Source organism: Hemitrygon akajei, chromosome 3, assembly GCF_048418815.1.
Source record: "Hemitrygon akajei chromosome 3, sHemAka1.3, whole genome shotgun sequence".
In the NCBI taxonomy this organism is placed as follows: Eukaryota; Metazoa; Chordata; class Chondrichthyes; order Myliobatiformes; family Dasyatidae; genus Hemitrygon; species Hemitrygon akajei.
In genome coordinates this window covers 152,157,953-152,172,774 of record NC_133126.1, presented here as the reverse complement: position 1 = coordinate 152,172,774, position 14,822 = coordinate 152,157,953, and the positions used below count along the sequence as shown (strand labels likewise).

At 39.0% G+C, this 14,822-nt stretch overlaps 1 protein-coding gene across 3 annotated transcripts in view; it reads right to left on the bottom strand.

Annotated features, from left to right (window-relative positions):
• The window catches only part of slc33a1 (solute carrier family 33 member 1), a 50,312-nt gene that overhangs the window by 12,528 nt on the left and 22,962 nt on the right, over window positions 1-14,822 (bottom strand). For all 3 annotated transcript variants that reach the window (XM_073041065.1, XM_073041063.1, XM_073041064.1), the window contains exons 3-4: window positions 11,724-11,917; window positions 1,451-1,635 (exon numbers count right to left, since the gene is read on the bottom strand). In XM_073041065.1, the coding sequence (XP_072897166.1) occupies window positions 1,451-1,635; window positions 11,724-11,917 (379 nt within the window). The remainder of the gene's footprint in view (window positions 1-1,450; window positions 1,636-11,723; window positions 11,918-14,822) is intronic.

Sequence of the window (14,822 nt, the reverse complement as noted above, 5' to 3'; positions counted from 1 at the left end):
TGAACTGGATCTGAGGGCACGTTTCTCTGATGTGTAACTTTATAACCTTCTCTGTTCCAAAGCAAACAAAACTAGTGAAGCCACACTATCCTCAAAACTGAAACCTGGAGATAAACTTGGATCAAACTCTTTCAAATCCAAGCAAATCTCTTCTGCACTCACTCTAAAACAATTTTGTCAGGATAAATATTATAAAGTTTTAATTTTGCAATGCATAACATAGTTCTGAAAAACTGTTGTTATTAGAGTGCATCTTTATAATTTCTATATACAGAGCAGTTGCAAAATTACCCAGAAAATACAAAAAAAGAAACAGATTAGCAGCATTGTATTACATCTCCTATAGAAAGTTCCAACTTTAGTAAATTTCCTTCAAAAGAAAAAAATACCAAGAGCTGAAAATCTGAAATAAAGTTTAAAAAAGCTCGAAACACTTTAGGCCTGCATCTGTGGAAACAAAGAGAATTGTATTTTAGTGTATTAACATTCCATCACAAACAAGCAACCATTTAGTGGATATTTTTCTTAGTTGTGAAAACACTTTTGTTAGCAAGACAGGAACCAAATTTGAAAAATGAAAGGTTGATAAACACCTCCCTGTGATTCTGCCGATTTATCATATCTATTCAATTGATTGTTGTTAAAGTATACATTGTCCTGAATTCCTTCAAATCAGAACAGTAACGTTTTGATTTATCAAATTTCACTTAAACATTATTGGCTCTGTGGTAGGAGACCTTTTCTCCTCCCCCCCCCCCCCCCACTGTAACAAATAGCTCACCACTTTTCACCCACTAAAATGCACTATTTTGTACAATGTTTATAATTAACAAAATTCAATTTAATAATACATTCTCTTCTGCAAACTCCCAGTATATCCTGTGAAACTGTGCAGTACTATCAGTGCATTCTATCCCATTTGGATTTAGATCACAGAAATCCAACATCTTGGTGTGCACTATCAGGGAGCTGATCATTGTGCTCTGGTTCCAAAGGAACATAATTTCAGTAGCAATGAAGATTGCCTTCAGAAATGCATTCCAACAATGTGGAGGTTTATTTCCTATTTAACTATGTCCTTGCTTACTTTTTTGGGAATTCTGTCCTTACAATAATTTTTAATGTTTTTTTAAAAAAGAAAAAACAAAATTCAATCGGAGAGGGGAAAAGTTAAAAAGCAACGATTTGGAGTAATACACTTTGTGTTTACCCTGCAAATAATACACTTCATAGCATGCCCAATTAATCCCTGCATTTTTGTTATACTTATTGAAAAGTCATCTCAGAAGTTTATAACAGAAAAATTGCCATACGATTAGAACAGAGGCACCAGGAACCTTGCATGACATCCAAGTTAAGGTTTTTTTTTCCCCAGCACTCTGTTGTGTCCTGTTACCATCTACCTTCCATTTCCTATCAGTTTGAAGGGAGATAGCAAATCATACATTACCTGAATGGCACTGCCCAATAAAAAACATCCAGTGGTTTCTGGCCTGCTGTATATTTACTTATTGCAAGAGGTAGCATTATCTGCAGAGGAACCATGGGTACTGCGAGAATAGCCAACTGCTCTTTAGGCACACCCATCTCAATCAACTTCAGTCCAGTCACTTCATCAGCAGCTGAGAAACCAATCTGAAAATATACATGTTCATTGGAACTATTATTAACTTCTATAAAAGTAAACGATTTAGTTAAAATAATGGTACCAAAATGCTTCCAAGTAAGACACAATTGATTACAGAGCATCATCCGTGCCAAGTTCTGCCATTGCAATGTGTTTCAATAGCACTCAATTGCTCTTGCAATTTTATTTTTAAAAAAACACGATTGTGCAGTTATGTTAGACTACTTCTCACTGCAAATTCCTAGTTAATCATGACATGCTATTGAATTTAGCGGACCAAACAGAAAAAGTATTTAAAATCTCCAGCATAAAAATTTATATGGATTAAAAATTATTTGATTTTTAGCATAATGCTATATAGTATATAGCACAATTTTCGTTGGTTAATTATTAAATGATTTAAAGTACATTAACGCACAAAAAAAGGATTCTGTTGCTCAAACTAACTCCCCATCCTGTGAATTGAATCAAATTTCTGAAATCCAGATGTTTCTGGAGTTAGATCAACAACGGGAGGAAACCTCCATGGTGTATGAGCACTGGCATGAGTCCACTGATATAATTGAATGGACTGACTTCATGATGTCAGAAATTGATTTACAGTATCATGCAACCATCTCAATCGCATTGCGAGGGAACATCTTCAGAATATTTGAAAACTATCAGACTCATTCAATGCTGGAATTTGTTACATTCTGAATGAAGTTTCCTGTAACTGATATCAGCAGAACATTCTTCTAGGTTGGAACATTTAATTTGATGGTGGCAATAAAAAGTGATGCCAACATTCAAAGAGGAGCAATTCTTCGTATGTTTACTAACGTTTCCTTAAATGCATCTGTTGGAAAGTTAATGCCTTTCACTGTTCTGTACGAGGCCAAATAACTAATGTCAGACTGAGACAACTATGAAGGAACAACCACATTGATAGATAGATAGATACTTTATTCATCCCCATGGGGAAATTCAACTTTTTTCCAATGTCCCATACACTTGTTGTAGCAAAACTAATTACATACAGTACTTAACTCAGTAAAAAATATGATATGCATCTAAATCACTATCTCAAAAAGCATTAATAATAGCTTTTAAAAAGTTCTTAAGTCCTGGCGGTAGAATTGTAAAGCCTAATGGCATTGGGGAGTATTGACCTCTTCATCCTGTCTGAGGAGCATTGCATCGATAGTAACCTGTCACTGAAACTGCTTCTCTGTCTCTGGATGGTGCTATGTAGAGGATGTTCAGTTTTCCATAATTGACCTACGAAAGCAAATCAAGTGCTGAAACTACTCTCTCTGGGCAACACTGAGCTAACGGGAATACAATGTTTTGATTAAAAAGGAACTACCAGTGAATTAGAATGACCTGATAATACAGTTACCTAATACCATGGTTTGTATAATTGTATTGATACATTTTCTGAACTGATAAAACAGAAAAAAATATTGCTTTAGCATTTTGTTCTAGATTAATAATACATTTTATTGTTATCTCATCAACCAGGCAGTTTAACAGATCAAACAATAATGCAGCAAAAGACTATTTTCTTTCCGGAATAAAATACAAGGTAATTGAAGTACAAAGGAATTATTTACAGTATGGGAATATTTAATATAAACTTAAATATTAATCAGAAAATTTATCTGAGATACAGCAATAAAGATTGAAAAATATGAAAGAATTTATTGAAATAACTTGAGAATTTGTGCTACAAATAATGGTAGCATGCTCAGTTGCAGCAGATTTTACGGGACCAACCAAATGTGTTATTGTATTTTTTTTTTAAAAAGTATTTTTTTTACGATCACAAGACACTGCTGGACATTAAAACTTAAAGAACTGCAGGTTCCCCCTCCCCCCACCTCAGTGAGTTGCTCATTGGTGGAGAAACTAAAGAAGCTATATTTGCTGCTGCCTGCATCATAGAGATGTCAATGAGTCATTGCGCAAAGGTGGTGTGAAGTGTAACAGTCAGTGACCCCGAGCTGCTTTACTTGTGATTGCAAGACCCTGTTGGACATTGTTGATGTGGAATGCTACAGGTCCGATTCACTGATTTATCGGTGGATGGCAGAGGAGCTGCGTGGCCTCTGTTGCAGCCAGGACAAGTCCTCCCACAAGGTGTTGGCTGGCTACAGCTGCCCCAGGAGAAATGCACTGGAGTCTGTGTACTCCACCAGAGTGCTGGGGACCGTGTAGCACGGCGTCCAGCTGGACTCAGTGTTGCCTCCCAAGTGTTCGCTTGGCAGACCAGAAGCCATATTGTGTTTGACTGCCGACTGTTGCAACATTCATGGACTCAAGATCTTGGGCTATATTTTCTGTGTGACAATTTTACTGGTATCTTTTAGGTGCGTGCTATCTTATATGTGCTACATGTGTCTTGTGCAGTGTATGACCTTGGCCTCAGAGTAACACTGTTTCATTTGGCTGTATTCATGGGTATTCATGCATGGTTGAAAGACAATTAAACTGCAACTTGTACAAGCCTTTAAAACATGTCCCAATTATAACAATTATAATTCCAAAATGAAAATATTAACAAACTTGGAGTACATTTAGCAAAGACCATGGCTTCCAGAATTGAGTTACACGGTAAATCAAATGATTTCTGATAGGATTTTACATTTTAAATTCGTTGGAACAAAAGAATCATCATAAAAGTTGTTCATTGCATTCTCAGAAGAATTCAATATGCTTGCTAATAGCAATAAAGTAATGACAACACTTTCTCAAATCATATGTATTTGTAGAAAATGATTACAAGTACAATTTACAGAATATTGCTACAAGGAAGGCACTTGATTCAGATTCCACATAAAAACTTAAGTTACTGACTTGGTTTGAAGAATGCTTGGGTGATCAGACGTCCAAGCATAGTGATTATATAGATATGCATTCAAATTGCAAAGATAGATTACATAAACTAGATTAATATTCTATGTACAAGAGTTAACCATCCAGAGATACGAATAACTATTTTAGCACTTTGAAGGGAGTCAATTACAGTACTGTCAATATGCCAAAATTTAAACATCCTGACTTGGTCACACGTTGAGAAAACTTTGAGCCTCTTTCATCTTCTCCCTGACTCTCACTAGGAGGACATTAAAGGGGGTCTGAAATTGATGCAATGGAAATTTAAAAAAATCTGATATTACCTTCAACAGTCTACCAGTGCATAACAGTACTTCAGGGAGACTTCATGAAATTGGAGCCTTTATAGTAAATAACTCTTTATGTCTGTATCATTAACATTATGCTAAAAGAGAAATGTTTTGAACAAAAACAAAAGTTCAAATCACAGCATCAATGAGGTGCTAGGACCTGGAGTAACAGAATCATATTCTACTACTAGCTGTAAACCTCACGTCCCATCATAACTCTAACTGTATTTCTACCATTATGTTAAAAGACAAAACCTGTTCAACAAGAATGCAGAAGAATATGCCAGAATGAGGTATCAAGAGTTCCTAAAAAATGATGGACCAAGCTGGTGAAACAGCCAATACATGGTCACAGGGGAAGCAATAAACACTCAAAGCTGAGCAATCCCACAAGAAACCAGTTCTCTGATCCTACCACTTTGAGTTCTGAACAGTTCTTACAGGAACAATGGCATGATACTAAGCTAGGGCACATCATCAGTGATGTTACCTGGGGTCATCAGGTGTTTCGAGTCTTTCAACACCATACATCCTCGCCCAGGTGACCTGACTGGGGTTGATCAGACCCCGGCCTGTTCCCTAGCAGCAACCCACGGATCTGCCCTCTTTATCCTGAGCCATCTTGATGCTTTCTCTGCTGCATCAGTGGTGGTAGAAATGGCTCTCCTTCTTCTCCCTCCCGTGATTCCAAGTGCAGAGTATACTTTGCAGAGCGACTGGCCTGCAAAGCCATGACACTCGACCTCCACGGGCCAACACTTTGCTCTCCAGCCTCTTCTTTGGCAGTCGTTCTTCAGATCTTCATACTTGGCTCTTTTCCGCTTGTAGGCCTCCTCCATGCGTTCTTCCCAAGGCACGCTAAGCTCAAGGATTTCTTACATTAATGGCTAGAAGATCTATTTTGTTGAATTGGAAAGAAATTAATCCCCCTACCGTATTTCATTGGTTTTCTCAAACTATGTTATGTCTAAATTTGGAGAAAATTAGAAGTGTCGTATATGACCCTTCTATTAAATTTGAAAAGATTTGGAGGCCATTTATTCAATATGTTCACATGATGTAATTTGACCCTGTTCCAATCCAATTTGTCTTTCCGGTTTTGATTTTATATATATATTGAGAGGATCAGAGTTGGGGACACTGATGATTTTGTAATTTTATTTTTTTTATATAGATACTATAGACAGCCCATTTACTTTCTTAAATATTTTTTTTCTCCTTCCTTTTTTTTCTTAATAGTTTAGTTTTTCTTAGGGTATTAATTTTTTTTTTCTTTTTCTCTTTTCTGTTTTCTTTCAACATGAATTAGGTTTTTTTTGTCTCATTTATATGATATTTGTATCATTCATGATTTGGGAAGACAACTATAATGTACTTATTGCTTATGTATCCTTTTATGTTCATTTTAATTTTGTAAGTTTGTAATCCCATTATCTATGTACTAATCTTATCATGTTGATATTAATAAAAAGATTGAAAAAGAAAGAAAGAACGTGCTTCGATGAGTCGGACCATAGCACAATGTCAGGCCTCAATGTAGTCTCTGTGACGTGGGAAGGAAACTGCAGCTGTTTTCCTAGGTCTGCTTTTAGATTCCAGTCCTGTGCAATGAAGAGCAACCCGGTTGCTTTCTGGTGTTCTGTTGGTCTTTCCCCCTCTTTGTCTCGGCTATTGGAGGACCTGGTCATGCCACCACCGATAATGGCCATCAACAAGAGTTCCGGGGCAGCAGCTCAGAATATGCTCTAGCATACCGGCCTTCTCACAGAGGGGGCAACCTGGCAAGGCCCCAGCAGTACAGGGCTAGGAAGGACGTCATAAACAGCCTGGATAAGGAACTTGATGCAGTGTGGATCCACCTTCCAGAAATCGTTTCACTTGATCTTTCGCTCAATCACCTGCTCCCATTTGGTCCAGGCTCCTTGCTGTTTCATCACCACTGCTCTGCTGGTCCTCTCCTCCTCCACAGCTGCCCTTACTTCATTCTGGACCAGTTCTCGTCACTCTTTCCCTTGTACTTTGTCAAAATGGGGGACTTCAAGGCTTCCAAGTCCAACTCTTCCCTAGGCGACTGCCCCCACCAGCACTTTGAAGGCCTCAACTTCTTCCACTGCAGCCTCTGCTCTCCACTTTCTTCCAGTTCTCACTGCCATTCTTGCTTGCAAAACCTTGAACTCCTCCTCGATGGATTTCAGGGGGAGCCTCAGTTTGCAGTTATTCCCATTCAGAGCGATGCTGCTGATGTTCCTTGGTAAACCCAGCCATCTTCACAGGAACCGGCTGACTACTCGCTCTAATTCAGCAACAGTGGGAATTGGAAACTCAGAGAAGCAGTGGCCAGAAGATTCTTGGTAATATACCGTGCTGGTAAATCCATGCCTTAAACCGCCCTGGAAGGCCAGTCCTGTCAACCTCTTGCAACCGTTGTTCAAACTCCCCACAGGTGTTTCCTATTGCCGCCTTATCTCTGAGTGTTGCATCAAACATCTTCCCAAGACTTTTAACAGGGTCCTCTGTGATGGTAGGAATTGGAATGTCCTCAATAGAGAAACAAAATTTCTCCTGCACTCTCCTCTTCTTCAGCACTACAGATCTTGATTTTACAGGCTTAAATGACATCCTTGCCCAACTCACCAACCTTTCCAGCCCCTTAAGAATCCACCTAGCACCAGGCACTGACTCCGTAGTGATAGTCAGATCATCCATGAAGGCTCGTATTGGTGGTTGGCGGATCCCAGATCTTGATTTCAGGCCTCGACACTCTGGCTCTGCAGATTTTACCAACATATTCATTGCCAGGGTGAAAAGGATGACTGAATAGGTGCAGCCTGTGATGATACCAATCTCCAGCCTGCACCAGTCTGATGTTATTGGCCCTGTTGAGACTCTCAGGTGGAACTCGTTGTAGTAGTCCATAAGGAGGCCTCTGATTCCTTCAGGAACATGGTGCCTCTTCAGAGCGTCTTCAACAACCTTATGGTTGTTCCTGATCCATAGGCATTCGTCAAATCCAACCACAAAATCACTAAGTCACCCTTATTCTCTCTGGCCTCTCTCAGGAGCTGTGTGATGACTCTAGAGTGCTCCAAGCAACCTGGTACCCTTGGAACACCACCCTTCTGGACGGAGGTATCGATGTAATTGTTCCTCAGGAAGTACTCTGTTAGGCGCTTTGCCACCATGCTGAAGAAGATCTTCCCTTCAATACTCAGCAAGGATATTATCCTAAACTGGCTGATGTTCTCAGAGTTCTCTTCTTTTGGAATCCACACTCCGTTTGCATACCTCCATTGCTTGGGCACTTTGCCTCTCTTCCCGACCACTGAGAGGATTCTCCACAGCCGCCAGAGAAGCTGGGGCAGCGTTTGTAAATGTAGGTGGTGCCACTCGGACCAGGCGCTGAGCCAGCTCTGACTTTCCTGACTACTTGCTGAACCTCCTAGAAGAGAGGCTCTCGAAGGTCGAAAGCCTCTGTTGGTTCTGCGGGGGTGATGAGGGCAGTTCAACTTCTCTGTCCGGGTTACTGAACATGCTTTGAAGATGGTGGACCATCTGTTCCTTTCTGCAGAACAGCTTCCTGCTTCTCTTCTGACCCAGCAGCTGTTTGGTGAGCTGAAAAGGGTTACTGATAAATACACATCTTTTCAGTGCTCTTTCTCTCCGGCGCCTCCGATGTTGCTCTGCTCTTCTCAGAGTTATGAGCCTTCTCCTCAGCATCACACGCAGTACTTCCAGTGGTGCCCTGTCCTCATGGTTTGCCAATTTACGTTGTTGCTTGAGCGCCTTGTGTTCTTTCCAGATGTTGTGGATTTTGGTGGCTCTGTTGTTTTTAACATATGGTTGTTTGGCCCACTTCTCTTCCTCGGTACCAAATCTTTCTGCTGCCACAGTTAGGATCACTGTTGTCTCCTCTCCACACCACTTTTGGCCACTGTTTCCAACACTAATAAATACAAGGACATGACCCCAGAAATATCAGCTCCTTTAGTCATGACAGAACTCAAAATGCTAGTCCAATAGACAATCTTCTTTTGGCAAAAGCCCACTTTAGAGTTCCCACCATCAGAGGCCAATATTCAGTCATTTTGACTCCCTCTATCAGATATCTAGAAATGTCGGAGCATACTTTTCATAGTTTCTACTTTATCTGACTATTTCCAACTTTTTTTTGTTTTCTTTAAACCTCCTCCGATGCTTTTTGTGGCCTGACAGGACAACACACCTCTTGATTTTGTTCCAATTTTGGTCAAAACATTTACCCAACAAACAAATTAGTTTGTACATCATGGCAGCACTATGTTATAACAAAATGCACCATTAAAATTGAAGTCATCAGGATTAATCAGCAAACAGAAAAAAACAATTTGCACCAAGGAAGCATTTAGTCTCAGAGTGGAATATGGAGATTGGGAGAAAGTCATCAATTTAACTGGAGCAACCACAAAGTTCTACAAGCAACCAGCTGAGTATATCTGGCAAGTTACTCAATTTGATATCCCAAAGTCTTTCCATCATCCACAAGACAATCACCAATTGCCAAATTAATAGCAGCTCTAAAAGCATTCAAAGAACTCTACAAGTTGCTTTATTAGCACATTATCCTGAGCATTAAGTATTAACTTTACTACCAAATAATTGTGGCCACAATGCATACCATCAAGATACACTGACAACTCTTCAGTTTTCCCTCCTCCACCCACGTCCCCAACAGAACCTCTGAATACACAGCTAGAGACTGAAAGCAGCTACCAGATACATTGCCACACTTCATATATTTTATTAACCTGATTTGAAAATATGTTACTTTTCCTTAGATGTCATTGGGTCAATATTCCGAAATTTGTGGCTAAATAGAACTTTAGAGTACCTACAGAACTTGTATAATTGTAGTTTCAGCAGCAACTCAATTATATCAAATAAACAAGGTGCTTCATGAGACCGTCATACAAGTCCTAAGGTAACTTCCAACAGTAATATATTATGCTTCTTTTCAATTAGGAATCGATTTTACATCCGGGGGGGGGGGGGGGGGGGGAAGAAATTAATGTCACAATCTAGAATTTCATTCCCCTTTCACAAACCAAAAGTCACAAACACACAGTGGTATAAAACTTTGTGATTACAGTGCCTATGAAAAATATTCCCCCCCCCCCCACCCAGATATTTTCATATTTTGTTTCACAACATTGAATCACAGTGGATTTAGTTTGGCTTTTTTGACACTGATCATCAGAAAAAGACTTGCATCAAAGTGAAAACAAATTTTCAACAAATTGGTCTAAATTTATTACAATTACTAAACACTAAATAATTGATTACATAATTACTCACCCCCTTCAAGTCAGTATTTAGTAAATACACCTTTGGCAGTAATTTAGCCTCGAGTCTGTGTGGACAGGTCTCCATCAGCTTTGCACATCTGGACACTGCAATTTTTCCCCATTCTTCTTTACAAAACAGCTCAAGTTCTGTCAGATGCATAGGATCATGAGTGACCAGCCCTATTCATCCAGCCACAAATTCACAAGTTCTGACTTTGAATTGGCCACACCAGGACATTAACTTTGCTGTTTTTAAGCCATTGCTGTGTAGCTTTGTCTTTATGCTTGGAGTCATTCATTGCCTTGCTGGAAAACAAATCTTTTTCTAAGTTGCAGTTCTCTTGCAGACTGCACCAGGTTTTCCTTCACGATTTCCCTGTATTTTGCTGCATTAATTTTACCCTCTACTTTCACAAGCCTTCTAGGGCCTGCTGCAGTGAAGCATCCCCATGGGATGGTGCAACCACCACCATGCTCCATGTTTTTTATGTTTTGTGGTGTTTGGCTTATATCAAACATAGTGTTTAGCCTGTTGGCCAAAGAGTTAAATTTTGGTTTCATCAGACCATAGAACCTTCTTCTTCCAGCTGACTTCAGAGACTCCCTTCTGCTAAACTTGAGCTGAGATTTCACGTGAATTTTTTTTCCAGCAGTGGCTTTCTCTTTGCCACTCTCTCATAAAGCTGCGGCTGGTGAAGCACAAGGCAATAGTTGTATGTACAGCCTCTCCCATCTCAGCCACTGAAACTTGCAACTCCTTCAGAATTGTCATAGGTCTCTTGGTGGCCTCCCTCACTAGTCCCCTTCCTGCTTGGTCAGTCAGTTGAGGATAGCCTGCTCTTGGCAGATTTACAGCTCTGCCCTATTCTTACCATTTCTTGATGATTGACTTAACTGTACTACACGGGATATTCAGTAACTTGAAAATGTTCTTGTACCATCTCCTGACTTGTGCTTTTCAATAACCTTTTCTTGCGGAGTTGCTTGGAGTGTTCTTTTGTCTTCACGGTGTAGTTTTTGCCAGGATATTGACTCTCCAACAGTTGGACCTTCCAGATACAGGTGTATTTTTTTTAAACTACAAGCAGTTGAAACACCTTGACTGTTCACTGGTGATTTCCATTTAACTAATTATGTGACTTCTAAAATCAATTGGTTGCACCAGTTATGATTTGGTGTGTCATATTAAAGGGGGAGGGGTGAATACTTATGCAATCAATTATTTTGTGGTTTATATTTGTTATTAATTTAGATCACTTTGTAGAAATCTATTTTCACTTTGACACAAATCGTTTTCTGTTGATCAGTGTTCAAAAAGCCAAATTAAATCCACTGTGATTCAATGTTGTAAAACAATAAAACATGAAAACTTTCAATGGGGGTGAATACTTTTTATAGGTATCATACCCCTGTTAACATGATGTTTGTATTCAACTTGATTTTTGTCCCACCATAATTTATTTAAAACTATTAAAACTGGTAGAAAGGAAAGCCAAAAGCAAATCAGAAACAATCAATAAAAAGAAATATAACTATGATTTTAATTGATCTTAAAATGCAGCATTGCTTCCAAGTTACTTTCAAAATATTTAAGTTAAATTATCTTACTTTTGATGTTAGCATAAGGATGCAGAACTTTAAGATAGCGGGCATCCTTATTATACAAATGAGAGACTTGTATGTTTCCTTGATTCCTTGCTGAGCAACCTGATGCATTGCCGTTTGTCCACTGTTTTCCTTTTTAAGAACCATAACCAACGTTGTTGACACCAGGAAAACTATCCCCCAGAAAAACAGAAAATCTAAAAATAGAAATTTAAAAACATGGAAGTGAAAAATCTAACTTTTTCATTGTAGATATTTGTAATGCCATAAAATCTTGACAATCTACTAAATCTCAGCAAAAGGTCATGTAACATTTCTTGTAAAGAAAGAATGAGCTTGTACACCCAAACCCCTTATCAATTATGGTCAATATGCCTTTGCCTTGTCAATCACTCACTGCATCTGTATGCTTTCTTTGTGATTCATGTGAAAGACCTAATCATTTTCCCACATTCAAGTGAAAACTGTATATTTAGATAATAGTCATGTCTCGATTCTTCCTATGGAAGTGCATGACCTTTCTACATTAAACAGCAGTTAAGTTCTTACACCACACTCAATCTATGTGTCCTGTTGCAGAGTGCAGATATCCTCATCATAACAAGTCTCTTAACTATTTTCATGATATCAACAAACTTTATATTCTGCCAGTCAATGTCACGAAGATAGATAGTAAACAATTGGGGACCAAGAAATAATCTATGTGGCATTCCACCAGTTACATCTTTCCAATTTGAGAAAAGATCTATTTATTCCAACTGTCTTCTATGTGGTAGATATTCAATCCATATTCACACACAGACGTATTCTTCACTCAACCATATTGTGAACCTTTTTCTGTGCTGCAAACTGTCACCATTCTGTTTCAAGCTCAAATTCAGGATGAAAGTTAAAGCAGGGAATGCATTGTGACAAAGTAAAATTATGCCATTTTTAAAGTAGACCTCATATATTTTGTTGCATTACACTGAATATCTGCAGACCAATTTCATAAATAGAGAAATACAAGGAAGCTATTTGGTTTCGCAAGGCTGTTCTGTCCTTCAAAATGACAGTGGAAGACTTTCAGCTTACATCTATGTTATCATATCCCGTATGCCTCAACGGGATACCAAAAATCTCGTGCAATAAACATCAGAACCTAGCAGAGTTTTCAATTGAAACTTCACATTACTAGTCACTGGTTTTACCAAAAAAATGTATGATATGGTTTAAAATTAACAAATGATGAGTAATCATTACTGCTTACAAATGAGTATCCTGAGTTTTTAAACCAATTATTAATACATATTACAATTTCTAATTTCAACCTGAAAGTCTCGATTTGTAGATTCTCCAAAAGCAGAATTAGCTTCTTTCAACATAAATTGTCAACTCTGTTTAATGCCTCAAAATATTCAATTCAGTTATCCCTTAATTTTCTAAATATCTGGGAATGTAACTATTGTTTGCCTAATCACGCTAAATAGAAATCTATTGGGTGCATTCTAATAAATTCACTCTGCATGCCATCTAAAAACAATAACATTCCTCAAAATGCTTACAATATAGTGCCAGATTTTTTTGGAACTTTGCATGACATTTTAATTATCTAAATTTCTGGATCCAAGATACCTTGAACATTGCTACTTCTAGCTCTAGGATATTTACAAAGATTTTTGTCTTGGGATCCAAGCGATTTGCCCACATTTCCTATATCAAACTCTATTTCACAATATTTTGATTAATTGTATTATTTGTTAAATTCAGAAATAGAAAATGCTGGAAAAATTCAGCAGGTTAGAATCAGAATCAGATTTATTGTCACCAGCCTGTGTTGTGAAATTTGTTAACAGGATCAATGCAGAGAAAAGGTTTTTCCTTGCCATAGATGCTCCCTGATTTTCTATTTTATTTCGGTTTGCAAGCACCTTCAGCATTTTAGATTATTTTCTTCAAATTTATTTGTTCACAGAACCTGGGTATTATTCATTGTTTTAACTTCCCCTTGAACTGAGCAACTTGTGAGCAGTTAAAGACAATTATGTTATTGAGTCTAATTATCACGAATGAGCCAATATGGGAAGATTTGTCACACAAATCATATACACAAGAGATTTTGTGATGCTGGAAATCCAGAGTAACACATACATCGGGGTAACCTTCCACCCGAAGGCATGAACATTGATTTCTGTAACTTTCCCCTACTCTTCTTCCATTCCCCATTCTGGATTCCCCCTTACCTCACCTCATCACCTACCTATCACCTCCCTCTAGTGCCCCTCCTCTTCCCCACTCCCCATGGTCCACTCTGCTCTCCTATTAGATTTTGCCTTTTTCAGCCCTTGACCTTTTCCACCTATCACCGTCCAGCTTCTCACTTCATTCCCCTCCCCCACCTGGTTTGACCTACCACTCTCTAGCCTGTACTCTGCCCCCTCCCCCAAGCTTTGTACCCTGGCTTTTTCCTCCATCCTTTCCAATCCTGAAGAAGGGTCTCAGCCCGAAATATCAAGAGTTTATTCCTTTCCATAGATGCCGCCTGACCTGCTGAGCTCCCCCAGCCATTTGTATGTGTTACACTAAGTTTGTTGGATATCCTTCCCCAAGGACATTAGTGAGGCAGACAGACATTTACTGTAATTCAGTGGGCTCCAGAAGCCATTATTGATCCAACACGAGAAAATCTGCAGATGCTGGAAATCCAAAGCAACACACACAAAACCTGGAGGAACACAACAGGCCAGGCAGCATCTATGGAGAAGAGTAAACAGTCGATGCTTTGGGACTAGAAAGGAAGTGAAGTCAGAGTAAGACGAGGGGGTACGGGAGGGAGTAAAACAAGGTGATAGGTGAAATTGGGAGAGGGGGAGGGGTGAAGTAAAGAGCTGGGAAGATTAGTGAAAGAGATAAGGGAAGAAGGTAGAATCTGATAGGAGAGAACGGTAGACCATGGAAGAAAGAGAAGGGGGAGGAACACCAGAGGGAGATGATAGGCAGGTAAGGAGATAAGGTGAGAGGGAGAAACAGGAATGGGGAATGGTGAAGGAGAGGAGTGGGGAGTGGCAATTACCAGAAGTTCAAGAAATGGGCATTCATGCCATCAGGTTGGAGGCTACCCAG